Source organism: Cetorhinus maximus, chromosome 19 (genome assembly GCF_964194155.1).
Source record: "Cetorhinus maximus chromosome 19, sCetMax3.hap1.1, whole genome shotgun sequence".
Taxonomy (NCBI): domain Eukaryota; kingdom Metazoa; phylum Chordata; class Chondrichthyes; order Lamniformes; family Cetorhinidae; genus Cetorhinus; species Cetorhinus maximus.
Genome location: NC_135897.1, coordinates 24,559,854 through 24,575,195, shown reverse-complemented (window position 1 = coordinate 24,575,195; position 15,342 = coordinate 24,559,854). Strand labels below are relative to the sequence as shown.

The 15,342-nt window shown below is 38.8% G+C and overlaps 1 protein-coding gene across 2 annotated transcripts in view; it reads right to left on the bottom strand.

The window, feature by feature from the left end:
• The window catches only part of uggt1 (UDP-glucose glycoprotein glucosyltransferase 1), a 142,484-nt gene that overhangs the window by 90,761 nt on the left and 36,381 nt on the right, over positions 1-15,342 (bottom strand). For both annotated transcript variants that reach the window (XM_078563597.1, XM_078563599.1), the window contains exons 15-20: positions 14,870-14,955; positions 11,016-11,151; positions 9,760-9,891; positions 7,166-7,330; positions 5,345-5,465; positions 3,980-4,078 (exon numbers count right to left, since the gene is read on the bottom strand). In XM_078563597.1, coding sequence (XP_078419723.1) covers positions 3,980-4,078; positions 5,345-5,465; positions 7,166-7,330; positions 9,760-9,891; positions 11,016-11,151; positions 14,870-14,955 — 739 coding nt within the window. The remainder of the gene's footprint in view (positions 1-3,979; positions 4,079-5,344; positions 5,466-7,165; positions 7,331-9,759; positions 9,892-11,015; positions 11,152-14,869; positions 14,956-15,342) is intronic.

The following is a 15,342-nucleotide window of genomic DNA, read 5'->3' as shown; positions in this document are numbered from 1 at the left end:
TCACAACCTCCCGCCTCTCCGCCACACGCTCTCACATCCTCCCGCCTCTCCACCACACGCTCTCACATCCTCCCCTCTCTCCGCCACATGCTCTCGCACCCTTCGTCCTCTCCCACTCACGATCTCACATCCACCCCCTCTCTCCCACAGGATCTAACACCCTCCCCCCTCCCCCACATGCTCTCAAACCCACCCTCCCCTCCTCCCCACTCGTTCTCACACCCTCCCCACCCCATACACACGACCTCACACCCTTCCCCACACCCCGACACATGCTCTCACACCCTCCCACCTCTCCCACACACGAACACATACACACACTCCAGTGAGCCTCCCGCTCTTGCCCCTACCAGGCCACTCCAGTGGGCCCCACCACTCTTGCATCTCATGGGCCTCTCTCTTTTCTCGGTCGAGTCCCTCGCCCCAGGCCCCTACCCCTCCAGGGCACCTCCCTCCTCCCAGGTCCCTCCCCTTCCCCAGTGCCTCCCTCACCCAGGCCTCTCCTTCGCCCCGGGCTCCACCGTCAGCACTGGGCCCCTCATAGGCCCCACCCCATCTCAGGCCCAGACTCCATCTCAGGCTGTGCGTTCTTCCACCTCCCCACCCCTCTGCATCAGTCCCCCTGTATGTACTGCTATGCTCTGAGCTCTGGAGGCAAGAAATTGAAAATACTTACCTTTCCAGTGCTTGCTGCTCGTCCAAACACAGGCTGATTACTCCCTGCATTTGCTGCTGATTGGTTCACTAGTCTATTCGATATGCTCCATTATATGTCCAACGATGTTCTGCAGGCTAAGTCCAGAAGGGTTGTGGGCCACAATCAGGCCACCAGTTGGACAAGCCTGATCTACAAGATACGCTAAAGCATCTCACCAAGGCTCCTTCAACAGTACCTTCCAAACCTGCGGCCTCTACCACCTAGAAGAACAAAGGCAGCAGATGCATGGAAATACTACTACCTGCAAGCTCCCCTCCAAGTCACATCATCCTGACTTGGAAATATATCGCTGTTCCTTCACTGTCGCTGGGTCAAACTCCTGGAACTCCCTTCTTAACAGCACTGTGGGTGTACCTACGCCACATGAGCTGCAGCAGTTCAAAAAGGCAGCTCACCACCACCTCTCAAGGGCAATTACAGATGGGCAATAAATGCTGGCCCAGCCAGCAAAGCCCACATACTATGAACAAATAAATAAAAATAAATTTATAAGTTCATTTACAGGCCAAGAAAATAGGTTAAAAATGTGCAAATGTGACAATAAGGTAGTAACAAAAATAGACAAACAAATTCCGCATGGAAATGGTGGAAAGGGTATTAAAGGAAGGGTTATGCTAAACTTGTATTGAACTTTGTTATGGGAAATAGGGACAGTGGAAAAGGTGAAAAAAAGATTTATAAAAATTATACTAGAAATGAAAGATTAGACCAATCAGGAAAGGATGAGCAAACGGAGTATTTTTCCTCTTAGGGGAAGGCTGGAGAGATGACTTAATAGAGATCTTTAAAATTATGAAAAGTTTTGATACAGCAGACAGAGTGTGGTCCACTTCTGGGGAAAAACAAAACTAGAGGCTATCACTGTATTCAGTCATTAAGAAATCAAATCAGGAATTCAGAAGAAACTTCTTTACCCAGAGTGGTTGGGAAGTGGAATGTCAGGTTGCATGAGTTAGAATATAATCTAACATCTAAATGTCCAGTTGAGAATGAGGGCAATTTTTACATTCCTCCTTTCTTGGACTACATCAACTGACTTGCTTGACACAGTTCACCCTTGTTTTCCGAGTGAAATTTTGAAGGGGGCTTCTTTTGATTTTGCCTCTAAGAGATACAGCAGTTACCAACAGATATTTATAACATATCCCTGCACCTGTTCCCACCTCCACTGAAATATCACAATTACTTTCCTACCAGTGACAGTATTGGATGAACGCAATTAAAATAAAATGATGGATTTTCAACATCTGCTTGCTACATTACAAAGAGCAAATTAACAGCTTTACACCACTGATCGCTGCACAAGTGGAGAATATGAGATGATTACCACAGAGACTGATCTAGTGTACTGAAATCAGCAACCGTATATTGCACACTTCAAACAATTTACAAATGACAGGTGCACATTAGAAGAGGCGATATGTATTTATATATTAGTTGATCTCTTTGTAGCTAGCATTAAATCAGGTTCTGACACAAGGTCAATGACCCAAAATATTAACACTCTCTCCCTCTCTGCAGACGTTGCCTTAGCTACTGAATATTTCCAGCACATTCTGTTTATAAACCAGGCAAAATGTTGTTTTAGAAGGATGGAAGTGTTAAACAATAGAATGCACAATGTAGTATTCAGTTGGTTACAGTGGTGCTTTATCAATTCAAGGTCACAAAGTCTAGTTATTAAATAAATAAAGCTTCAGATCAATTAGTTTAATTGTCACTTGATCGGGGAACTATGCAAATTTGAATGGACGTGGAAGTTTCAGGCTCAAGCTAATTTTATTTTGCATCGAATACAGTGAGCTGTCTGCACATGCTGATGACTGGTATATCTAGCACACATTTCTGGTTAGTCACACTATCCCATCAAATTCCAGGTATTGTTCTCAAGATTCAGTGTTACACTTTTGAAATGTATTGAACCTGCCAAGGACCTCTCAAAAAAAGCCAGAATGTCTGCAGCAGCTTCTTAATTAAAAATAAAAATACCTGGAAAAACTCAGCAGGTCTGACAGCATCTGCGGAGAGGAACACAGTCAACGTTTCGAGTCCTTATGACTCTTCAACAGAACTAAGGAAAAATAGAAAAGAGGTGAAATATAAGCTGGTTTAAGGGGGTTGGTGGGACAGGCAGAGCTGGATAGAGGGCCAGTGATAGATGGAGATAGCCAAAAGATGTCATAGACAAAAGGGCAAAGAGGTGTTGAAGGTGGTGATATTATCTAAGGAATGTGCTAATAGGTGACATTAAGGGTAGAAAGCAGGATGAGCAAGGTACAGATAGTCCTCGTGGGGGGTGGGGTGGGGGGGGGAAGGGATCAAAATAGGCTAAAAGGTAGAGATAAAACAATGGATGCAAATACATTTAAAAATAATGGAAATAGGTGGGAAAAGAAAATATATAAATTATTGAAAAAAAAAGAGGGGTATCGGAAAGTGGGTGGGGATGAAGGAAAGAGTTCATGATCTAAAATTGTTGAACTCAATATTCAGTCCGGAAGGCTGTAAAGTGCCTAGTCGGAAGATGAGGTGCTGTTCCTCCAGTTTGCGTTGAGCTTCACTGGAACAATGAGGCAGGCCAAGGACGGACATGTGGGCATGAGAGCAGGGCGGAGTATTGTAATGGCAAACGACAGGGAGGTCTGGGTCATGCTTGCGGACTGAATATTGAGTTCAACAATTTCAGATCATGAACTCTCTCCTCCATCCCCACCCCCTTTCCAATACCCCTTTTTCCAATAATTATATATATTTTGTCTATGACATCTTTTGGCTATCTCCACCTATCACTGGCCCTCTATCCAGCTCTACTTGTCCCACCCCCCCTTAAACCAGCTTATATTTCACCTCTTTTCTATTTTTCCTTAGTTCTGTTGAAGAGTCATACGGACTCAAAACGTTAACTGTGTTCCTCTCCGCAGATGCTGTCAGACCTGCTGAGCTTTTCCAGGTATTTTTATTTTTGTTTTGGATTTCCAGCAGTGGCAGTTTTTTGCTTTTATCTTTTTGCTTTTAGCTTCTTAATTAACCTTTGTTTCAAACAAATGTTTACTTAACAGTAATTAGACAATCAAATTAAATGAAAACCTTAAAAGAAGAAGCTTTTGAGGTTTACAAATTAGTGCTCCTATTCTTATAAAACAGCATGTCCTCTGACTTAATATGAACAGCACTATGGGGATTGTATATATAGCAAAATAAATGTCACATCATATGAACAAGGAAGAACAGCAGACATCACTTCAATACCAAATACTGTACCTCTTTTAGACAAATAGGAGATACTGTTGGCAACTGCTGCAGATTTTTCCTCAGATTTCAGGAAAGCAAAATGGGAATAGTCATCTACACCATCATTAGCTGTAAGAAAATTGAGTTCATTAAAGATTTATAAGAAGCACTGCCTAATTCAAGCTAAAATTACACATTGTTAAAGGACATTTGCTCAAGTTCTATAAACATTAATTCTTCAGAATATTGTAATCAATTATCAATCTGCAAGATGAAGTGCAGTTATCAGTCTAAAATATCAATTTGCTATGTTACTTGACATAAGAACACATACAGACAGACAACATACCTAATTTTCCCAATTTCTACCCTTCATTTAAGGATTGCAAGCTCTATGGCCTGAAGTCAGGACAATACCCAGTTCCGCATTCACAACCTGAGGAAAAATGCCACAGAACTTTGGATTTTTGTTCCCGGGGGTGAGTTTTATGGGAGTCATGGAAGGTGACCCCGGAAACAGTGTGGAGGCTGCCGGGTGCGTAGGCAGACTGGGAAGAAGCCCTGCCTCAGTGCACCAACATTTTGTCGAAACAATGAAAAAAAAATAAAGCAGGAAACAGCCTTCCACCCCTTACCCACCCCCACACACTCCCCATGCCAAACATGCCACCTCATGCCTCTCTACCCAGCCCCACGGCCCCTCATACCCTCCACAGCAGCTTGTGCCCTTCTACCTGCCCTCTATGTTCCTTTATAGCCGCTATGCCAACTTAGTGTCAACTCATGCCAACCCATACTCCTTCACCCACATGATAGGTGCCATGTTCGGGGGCAGAGCTTTCAGATCTGGGTCTCCGCCACCATTTTCTTAATGCTGGAGAGGCTCTCCATCTTTACAAAAATTCAGGCCAATGTATTTGGCTCATATATCATGCAGTATCAAATGAATGTTATGTGACGAGCTCAAGATAGCAAAATCATTTACAAACAAGTAACTTTCCTCTTTTGTTTTCCCTTCCTCCAGCCCCACCAAGAGTGCAGTATTTACAATTTAAAGCTGTAATTTTATAATTTCTATTGCCATACACATGGAGTACGCAAGTCCAGGCTCCATCAAACTTGATTAAATAATCAGTGCTTTGGAAGAATGACAACTTCAGCAGAACAATTGGGACATATAGAATGACATGCCTGCACTGAGCCAATACCTTAAGTGGACAAAGGAAATTAAACTACTCTAGGGAATCTGTTCGTATTTGTACATTTAGCTTTGTTTTTAAACGGCGAATTGCTTAATAAAATCATGCACTATTCTCAAGGAAAATTAAAAGTAGCAAGCTTTTGGAGCTGATCAAAACCCCTCCAGTCCAGCCCAAGCCACCTGATAACTCTTACCATCAGCAGATAAATCCAGGTACTCTCTTTCAGAGCTGAGAATTCTGGAATTGATTCTTGGAACAATAGTCGGCTGATTCATTATAAAATCAACAACATCTTGGTCATTGTTCAGTTCACCCTGAAAATAACAATATTATTTTAAACTACAGTATGAAACAAAGTAAGAAAAAGATCAAACTTTACATAGAATTAACAACACTGAACTCACCATTTGACTCAACAGTTCAATGCTGGTGTTTATGCTCCTCATGAGCCTCCTCTCACTCTACTGCATATAACCCTCTCGGCATATCCTTTCATTTTCTTTTTTGTTTTGTGTGTTTAATTTTCTTCTCCTTAAATGCACCTATGCTATTCATCTAAACTACTTATAATGGCAAGTTCCACACACTAACCACTCTCTGGCTAAAGAAGTTTCTCTTGAGTTCTTATTGAATTTATAAGTGGCTACCTTATAGTTACAACCCCTAGTTTTCACTGTGGATGAGTTCAAAACATCTTTAGAACTACTGTGTCATCACCTTCATAATTTTAAAGACCTCTATTTGGTTACCCTTAAGTCTTCTCTTTTCCAGAAATAAAAACCTCAACCAGTTCAGTCTTTCGTGATTGTTATAACCTCTGCGCTCTAGTACAATTTTTGTAAATCTTATTTGCATCTTCTCCAGTGTCTTTTCTACTGTCAACTTTCATAATCTCAAGACATTCCAAAATGCTTCAAAGCCAAATAAGTATTCCTGTAGCAGCGTGCTGTTTTAATGTAGGGAAACACGACAGCCAATTCACACACACCAAGGTCCCACAAAAATCAAGAAGATAGATGACCAGTTAATCTGTTTTAGTGCTGTTTGTTGACAAGTGGAAAACTGAGGATGGCATTGAAGCATACTGCTACAAGTAAAAATTATAAAAACGAATGTGTGCATGGAGGAGGGATGGGAAAGCAAAACTGAGCAATTGCAACAGTTATCTCATTGTCAATCCAACTCTTTAATAATACAACTAATAATCCAAAGAATTTTTACTTCCGAGTATTTCTCACTGATGCCCAAAGTTTTAATTTTCAAATTGTACTTTCTTGACCATTTTAGAAATATAGTTCTTTGGTTCTTCCTGGTTGATTATTTTTAAATGCCGGTTTTTTCCTAATTCTTCAGGAATTCAACTTCAATTAAATTACAAAAGCACATATCAATATAAGATAGCGTGTCATGGAAAAAACTTATCTCAATTATGAAGAAAGGAAATGGATCATCGGTAGGTGTTAGCTCTAAATAAATGAGTTCTGATGTTACCCTTAAAAATACAGGATGAGGGACTTTAACTATGTGGGAAGACTAGAACAGTTGGGATTGTTTTCCTAACAGGCAACAAATTCTATGGTTTCCCATTTTACTTTCCCACTGAGGTTTAAAGATTGCACCTACTCAAGTGACTTTATGCAACTCTTATTGAAATCGAATTGCTAAATATACAATATAAGATGGCACCAAGAATTACGAACAGTACCACCATATTGATATTACTTTGTTTTCTTTCAGAATTTTAGGCAGTGACTTACCAAGTGAAGCCCCAAGCACAATTAAAGCAATAGAAGACATTTCAAGTATTACAGATATATGCTTGATTCATCACTGTACAATTGTGCATTTAAATCAGGTCCATTCACACATCAGCCCTTATGAAGATTCAAATGAAGCAGCTATTCTTTCCTGGTGTTCATTTTTGTCCAGCCTGTTGCAACGTAAAACGATCAGTCGTTTGCTTTGCATCCAAGTCTAATTCAGGCAAGACATCACATTGCACAATACTACTTACTAAGTAGACAACTTTCTGGAAGTAGGCTGTATTGTCTAAGATCTTGTGCATCGTCACAGTTTCTAGCTCATCAGGATCCAATTGTTCCCTCTGGTAAGGCATGCCATTGTAGAGGGCAATAGGCAGAGAGCCCAGGCCTGATTGCTTGTAGTAATCTGTGCATTCCTATCAAAGAAAAACAGAAAGGTAACAGAAACACAATTTAGCACAGATACTAATCCCTGTTGTGGCACTTCCTTACTTTAAACAATTACCCATTGATTAACTTGACATAACTGTAACTTTTAGTAATGTTACCAAGTTTGGATTCAGAGGAACTGCAGCCTTATTTAATTAATGTAGAAACAACTTATAGGGAGCTTTAGAAACTCCTTGTCTAAAAAAATCATTTATCTTGATTTGCATTTTTATAAATTGTCTATTAAATTTTAATTTTTGTGGTTAGAAAGTGCCTACATTTTAGAATTGAATTGATAAACACTGATAACCATGCTTTAGGATGTAGCAAACTTCACCTAAAATGGAACAGAATACTTAATAGGAATAGGAATATTAATCAAAATTAAGTGATAAATCACTTATTTGATATGACAAGGCCTGAATCCTATATACAGATTTAGTTATATTCAATCTTTATTACTCTGTGTGAAAGGTTTTCTTTTGGAAAATGTACAACCACTTAAATTAGTGAACATTAAAGAATTACATGCACTAGTATTTCATTCTTATTAATAACTGAGCATGGTGCTGAAGATTACAGAACTTAAAACCATACAACTAATAATAACTTATTCTGCATCATTTACTTCAAAATAGCCATTAAAACACGCATACAAAATCCCAACATTAAGATTTTTGATTATTGCCACTTCAAGGTGAAACAAAATGTCAAACATAATTACTGGAGTAGACCATTAATCCCCCCAGGCCTGTTCAGTCATTTTATTAGATCATAGCTGATTTGTACTTCAACTCCATTTACCTGCCTTTTTCCAAGTCCCTTGAGACCAGATCGAAAAAAAATCTATAGATCTCAATCTTGAAACTTTCAATTGCCTCAACGCCCACAGCCTTTTGGGGGAAAAGAGCTCCAATTTCCACTACTATGTGAAAAAATACTTCCTAGTTTCAATCCTGAACAGTTTGGCTCTAATTTTAAGGTTCTACTCCCTCATTCTGCATTCCCCCACCATAAGAGTTTCTCTGTACTGCCTCATCAAGCCACTTCATCATTTTAAAGACCTTGATTATCAACACATACTCTTCTAAATTTAAGGGAATATAAACCAATGGTGTCCTGAGAATAATTTTTTTTTTTTAAATCGCACTGCAGATTATTTTCATGAATATACACTTTCAAAGTGTTATTATTAACATTACGATACAAAGATCCCACAGAATGTAACAGGGTTCTAGGCTTTATTTGTGCCATTGATTATTTCTGTTACCTAATGCTCTTCCAAAAATAAACGTTTCTGAGTAAAGCCAGAAATGTAGCAAATATTCAGTCCAAGAGGAATGACTGAACTAATATAGAACTGTTCCAAACTACAACTTAATAAATCCCATTGTAGATAATTCTTCATTTAATAGTAAAAATGAAATGCTACCCAATTGTTCAAGAACAAATTTGATTCCTTAACAGTGTAACAATTGTAATATTGATGCACTTCAGGGTACCAGGTATTGAATTTCTGTTATCTGTGGCAGCATGCTAGAACTTTAGATTGACTTTAGGTGCAATTTTTTTTCATTAAACCATCCGTCATACATATTAGCTACTTACATACAGCTACAAAGCAAAATGGCTTTAGTATGTGAGTAATGTGGGCAATTTTCAACTTCAATGTTTGGGTGGTAAATATTAAAATTGGGTGTCTTCTATGATAGGGGGGTGATTTACTCTACTCCACTAGGTTACTCCACTAGGTTTCTGCCCAAGCGGTAGTTTTCAATACTCCAAACATTTCAATTACAGTGAACACAATCTTGAAATTCTCCCAACTGTTAAGATTATTCCAGCTGCTGCAGTTAATCCGTTATTAGGAATTAACCACTATTTTTTTGAGCTATAACCCCTTCAGCACCTCATGAAAACACCATTTCTATGTCGATATAGGCAGTTTCCAAACGACAGTTGAGAATGTACCTTTTCTATTCACAAAGAAACTTAGTAAAACTTCTTTGCAATAAAATTTCAGTTTTTTTTATCATCTGACTTAGTTTTATCTGGAGACACAAAACTTGTGATTCATGTATTTTGTTTTGCAAAAAATGCGATTGTAATTTTTTTTTAAGATCTTCAATACTGTTGATCTCAAGGAGTCTTTCTTCTGTGCTGCTGCCCTAGATAAACAGATTTACAACTATACTGCAACAAGTGCGTATTCTCCTGGTTAATGACGATGGAACTCTCAACCTTCAGCAACAAATCACTGAAGAAATTCAAGCCACGTATCAAATCAACTCAGTTGAAGAACAGACTATTGATTTTACTCCTCATGTTCAACTCTTTTTTAAGTTCCTACTAGGGACCCTTTCAAAAAAACTTGGATGTAATACACACCTCACTCTCATGAATTAACAAGTCTCACCTTTCGGTTTCTGTCATATGCTGAATCAGCTCCCAGAATACTGGTCACCTCCACGTTAGAAAAATCCTTCTCCAAGGTACCAATGATGTGCTCAATTGCCAGCTTCTCACCTTCCTTTACCTTGCTATACATCTAAAAAAAGAAATAACCATGCGTAAAACACTGGATTGCAAAAAATCTACTGAACTGTTTAAATTGCTTCTTAGCCTCCACCCATTTCCCATTTCAACACAGCCCATTTATAATTTATCCCATTAGATAATGTTTAAAGTTTATCCCCTACCCACTTGATCCCCAACGTACACCTCCAAGGAAATAAAACTCAAATTTGTCACTAATACTTAAAGTAAAATCCCAGAATGCAAACCTGACTACAAGTAAAATCCCAGATCGTAAACCTGACTACACAAACTACAGTTCAAATTGATCCGTGGCAATTCATAGTAAACAGCGAGAGGGCGAGGGCTACTGGAGCGTAGATAAGATGACAGTCAAACTGTCATTAAATATCCATTAGTATAATAAATTGATACTACTATGGAAATAAATTATTTGAATATGGATGATAAAACACAAACAACAGTTAGATACCGTTAGTCTAACAAAAGGAGTTTTTTTTTCCCTCATGTAGTTTTTAACCTTGTTAACAACTGGGAATTAATTTTAGTCAGGCACAAGCTAATTGGACAAAGTCATTCAGAAAAAAATATAAAAACGCTAGTATACAAATTGGGAAGCTTGGCTGAAAGGAAGATGATAGCTTTAGGCTATGAAATGAGAGAATGTGACTTTATGTCGATGACCTTTTGTCAGAACTTATCAACCTAAAACGTTAATACAAAAGCAAAATACTGCAGATGCCGGAAATCTGAAATAAGAACAAAAAAATGCTAGAAACACTCAGCAGGTCAGGCAGCATCTGTGAGGAGAAACAAATTTAACGTTTTAGGTTGATGACCTTTCATCATTTAGAAGTTCTGATGAAAATCATCGACATGAAACGTTAACTCTTTCCCTCCACAGTTGCTGCCTGCCTTGCTAGTATTTCCAGCATTTTCTGTTTTTATTTCAGATTTCCAGCATCCGCAGGATTCCATTTTTCGATTAGTGACTTGATGTCATTCAGTTCCTAGCATTATACCTCTGCATGAAACAGTGACCTCAACAAGGAAGGAAGACAATGAACAAAAATAAATCTGGAATGTGAATACTCTCATCCCAGTGTGCCAATCCATAATATATCACACCAATCATACCGAAATAATTGTCTGGAAGGCATTCATATTATCCAATTCATCTGCAACGAAGTTAAAAGCCCTGAAGAGAGCAACACCTGGGTCTTTTAGGCCATCAGCCCCATCTGAGTCATCAACCACAAAGACCAAGCCAATCCTGCAATAAAAAAATAAAACCACACATTATCGTCCACTCACATTGTTTGAGCTATCCATGAACAAAAATTACATATTTGATAGTTCATGGTTTTGATGTTTCCTTTGGAATAAAAAATTGAATAACACTGGGATGAATTTTTAGGCCCAGATGGGGGGGTGGGCATGGAGGGAAGCAGGCACAGAATTTCACGCTGCCAGAAGGCATGCGAATACCTAAATAAATTAAACTAAATCAAAGGTTTATTAAAAGGCCTATTGTCGAAAGCCAACAGGGAACAGCTAAGCTGCTTGGGGGCTACCGCCCAGCCGCAGGCAGAGGGTCCAGTGCTCCAGGCAGGCATAGAGGCCTTCCCTGCCTTCAGTTGCAGCTGCAGGTCTCCCTGTAAAGTGGTTCCTCCCCTACCCAATGGTGGCCCAACTGCTGAGGACATATTTTTATTTTGAATTTAAAAATTTGGATGAGAGGGTGCCGCCACCTTGAGACACCATCTTCCTCACTTGTCTGCAGAGGCATCCAGCTGCTGTTTCTGAGAGCTAATAGGAGGTCCTCGAGCTTTGAGAGCACACTAAGGATGGTGAGCCAGCCCTCTGGCCACTAAGTGTCCAGTTCGAGGAAAATCAGAGATGAGCAACTATTCCCCACATGGTGCAGGACCCTGGCCCCCATTTGAGCCTCACTGTACTGTCCTGAAGCCCACAGAGAAAAACCTGTTCATGGATACAAACGTTATACCCTCTGCTTCAAAAAGGGGAGAAGGATAAATCTAGTAACTACAGGCCAGTCAGCCTATGATCGATGGTGGCAGCTGGAGAAGTATGAACTAAGAAATAAAAGTCAGCATGGATTTGTTGCTTGAGCTCTTTCAGTAAGTTAAGAAGGTTCATTTAGAGTAGCACGGTTAATGTGCATATGGACTTCCAAAAGATGGTTACTAAAGTAGCACATAATAGATTTGCTGGCAGAATTAAAACCTACAGGATTAAAGGGACAGTGGCAGCATGAATGCAATTTTGGTTAAGGGACAGAAAGCAGGAAGTAGTGGTGAACAGTTGTTTTTCAGACTAGAGGAAGATATACAGTTATATTCCCAGATGTCAGTATTGAGGGCCATTGCTCTTTTGACTTCAGGTGGACACAATAGATTGGTGAATTAAGCAGATATTTGATACATTAAATTTAATGCAAATGAGCATGAAATTATACATTTTGCAAGGAAGAATGGGGAGAGGAAATGGTACAAGTTAGAAGGGTTTAGGAGCAGAGAGGCCTGAGCATGTATGTAAACAAACCTTTAAAAGGTGGGAGGCACGTTGAGAAGGCTGTTGAAAAAAAACTACATGGGAACTTTGGTTTTAGTAATAGAGGAATACATTACAAAAGCAAGTTATATCTTCTTAATCTTTCTTACACACTGGCTAGACATCAATTGTGATCAATTTTGGGCATCACACTTCGGGAGTGATGTCAGGGCCTTGAAAAGGATGCAGAAGCAATTGACTGGCATGGCACCAAGAATGAGGAATTTCAGGTGTGTGGACAAGCTGGAGAAGTGAGGATTGTTATCCTCAGAGCAGAGGAGATGGGGAGATTTTGTTCAAAATAATGCATGGCTTGGATAGAATTTATAAGGAGAAACTGAGAAACTGTTTCTAGTGGCAGAATGATCAGCAACCAAGGACACTGATTTAAGGTGATTGCCAAATGAACCAGAGGTGACATGAGGGAACTTATTTTTAAAAAAGTGTTATGATGATCTGGAATCACTGTCTGAAAGGTGATAGAAATAGATTCGATAATAAAATTCTAAAGAGAATTGGATAAATACTTCAAGGAAAAAGATTTACAGGCTATGGGGAAAGAGCGGGATAGTGGGATTAAATGGATAGTTATAGCAAAGAGTCAGCACAAGTAAGATGGGCCAAATGACCACTAGTCTATAGTTTGCTGTATTCTCAAGAAGGTAACTGCACTGCAAAATACTCAGTGGAGGATTTTTATCCTTCAGTATGCTTGAGTTTCGTTAAACGTTAAATAACATGTAAAAATTGCCCCTACTTTTTCAGAATGCATTATTTCAAGGGCTTTTCCTTACAGTCCATATCTCCTATCATTGTATAAGTAAGCACCATGGCATACTTCAGTGACACTAGCTTATCTCAGTACCAGTTAAGAGATTCTTGGCCATGTCCACTGACATTAATATAGTTTTAAATATATAGAAAAACGGTTTCTCCAAAACTGTTCTACATTTTCCAAACTTGGTGGTCACCTTGCCCCTTAGTCTCCCTCTTTGTAGAAGCAAAAGTAGAAAAAGGTTTATTTCATGAATGATCTCTACTTGACCTTGACATTATTTTTTAATGATTTGGTGTAGAATAGGTTACCTGGCTTGTAAACTACTGAAGAAACAAAGAACTTATTTGAGTTTTGTAGTGGAAATGTAACCATGTGTGTCATGAAACTAACATTTTTTTCATTATTTTATTGAGGTTTATTGTAAAGTAGGTTTATGGGGGTAAGTATAGTTGGGTCTGTGTGTGATTTAATTACATTTTGTAATCAAGTAGACTGCAAGTTTAAATCATCAAAAGAAGCTAGGTGCTTGAAATGCTAATGAGTAAACATAGACACTGGCTTAGCATGTAAGGTGTGAAGGGAATTTGCATTTTTAGATAAATGGAGGGATTTGAATTTCACAGGGATCTTAGTCCATTTACAACTAGCCAGATAAGCAAGGCTAAGGAATGTCTTTATTTTTCCCAAAGGTTACTGACAATCTATAGTGGCAACATGGATGTTTTTATATTATGAGGAAGATACAGTTTCAAAGACATATAGAACAATAGAATTTACATATTAAGAGAGAAACATATATAAAGGAGAATGAAAGTTTGTGTGTCAGAGGGCCATGTAAGATCTAACAGGAGTGTGTGAAATAGCCTTAATGAAGCCTTCAGCATTTATGCATAAGTCTGCTATCTACCAAAGCTGAAGTTGGGGAAATGCCATTTGGAATTCCACTGTCCAGGGTATTGTGTTAACTTGCCGAGTTTGTTCTAAATCTAAATTCTACTTTGGAGCGTTGCCTTAAAGGGAATGTAACTAGGGGATCAGGTTAATTAGGAATTTTTGGAGTTATTATGGTAGTAATTGTAATTGTGGTCTTATGTATGTACTTGGCATCTTTTATTTTGTTAATAAATATTTTATGTAAATTTTTTAAATCTCTAAAAATCTTGGTGCACTTATTACTTCTGAATTCAGCGCACACATCTAGTAATAAATATAAACTGCAAAACCGTTGTGATAGCGCAACCAAGTTTCCCTCGTGGATTTGGTCTGCCTGACACACATCATCTGCCATGTCATAACAATATGTGAAACTGAGCATTTATCTTAGTTATTCTAATTAATTTATGCTCCACTGTGCATCTTAATAACAAATGACTTTTGCTCAAAAAAAAAACAAAATCACTGAGATGGGGAAAAGTGGTGAAATTTGAAACGTGAAACAACAGTTCTAATCAGCACGAACAATGCATAAGGATAAGATCAGGAAAATTTAAGAATGCCAATGGAAAATATTTATTTTGAAAGCAATTGGTGCCAAGATTCTCTAAGATTAATCTTGAATTATCTCAAAAGTGTGCCTTTTAAACTGTTAAATGGGCAACAACCAAAACTACAGCGTCACCAACCAACATTGGAAACACACCTGAGTGGGATGTCATTTGTATAAAACATTTCAGCCGTTTTCAGCAACTCATGGGTGCTCTCATCAGTTGGGTCAACAAAAAGCACCTAAAATTAAACAGAATTATCAGAAACAGTGTGAGCATATAATGTTGTTCAGCAACGCAGGAGTCAGAGGCTTCAGTCTCTAAGTGCCAACAATAAAGAGAAGCAAATGGGAGCTCAGCATCACAAGCCTCCAATTGCCAATCACCATGATTTGCAAGGGAGCTAACAATATTACAAAAGAACCACTGTCTGAATATTAACACATTTTACTGAGCCCAAAATGTTTGGGACTAGCTTGGGTGAAAATGTTCTCCTTGCGTGTTATGCCTCTCATGACAAGTTGCAACAGTAGACAGAGGTGATGCTTTGAAAAGGGGCAGCTTCGAAACCGGATCATGCATAGGTCACACAATGTCCTTCTGACATTGTTACCCAGTTTTTACCATT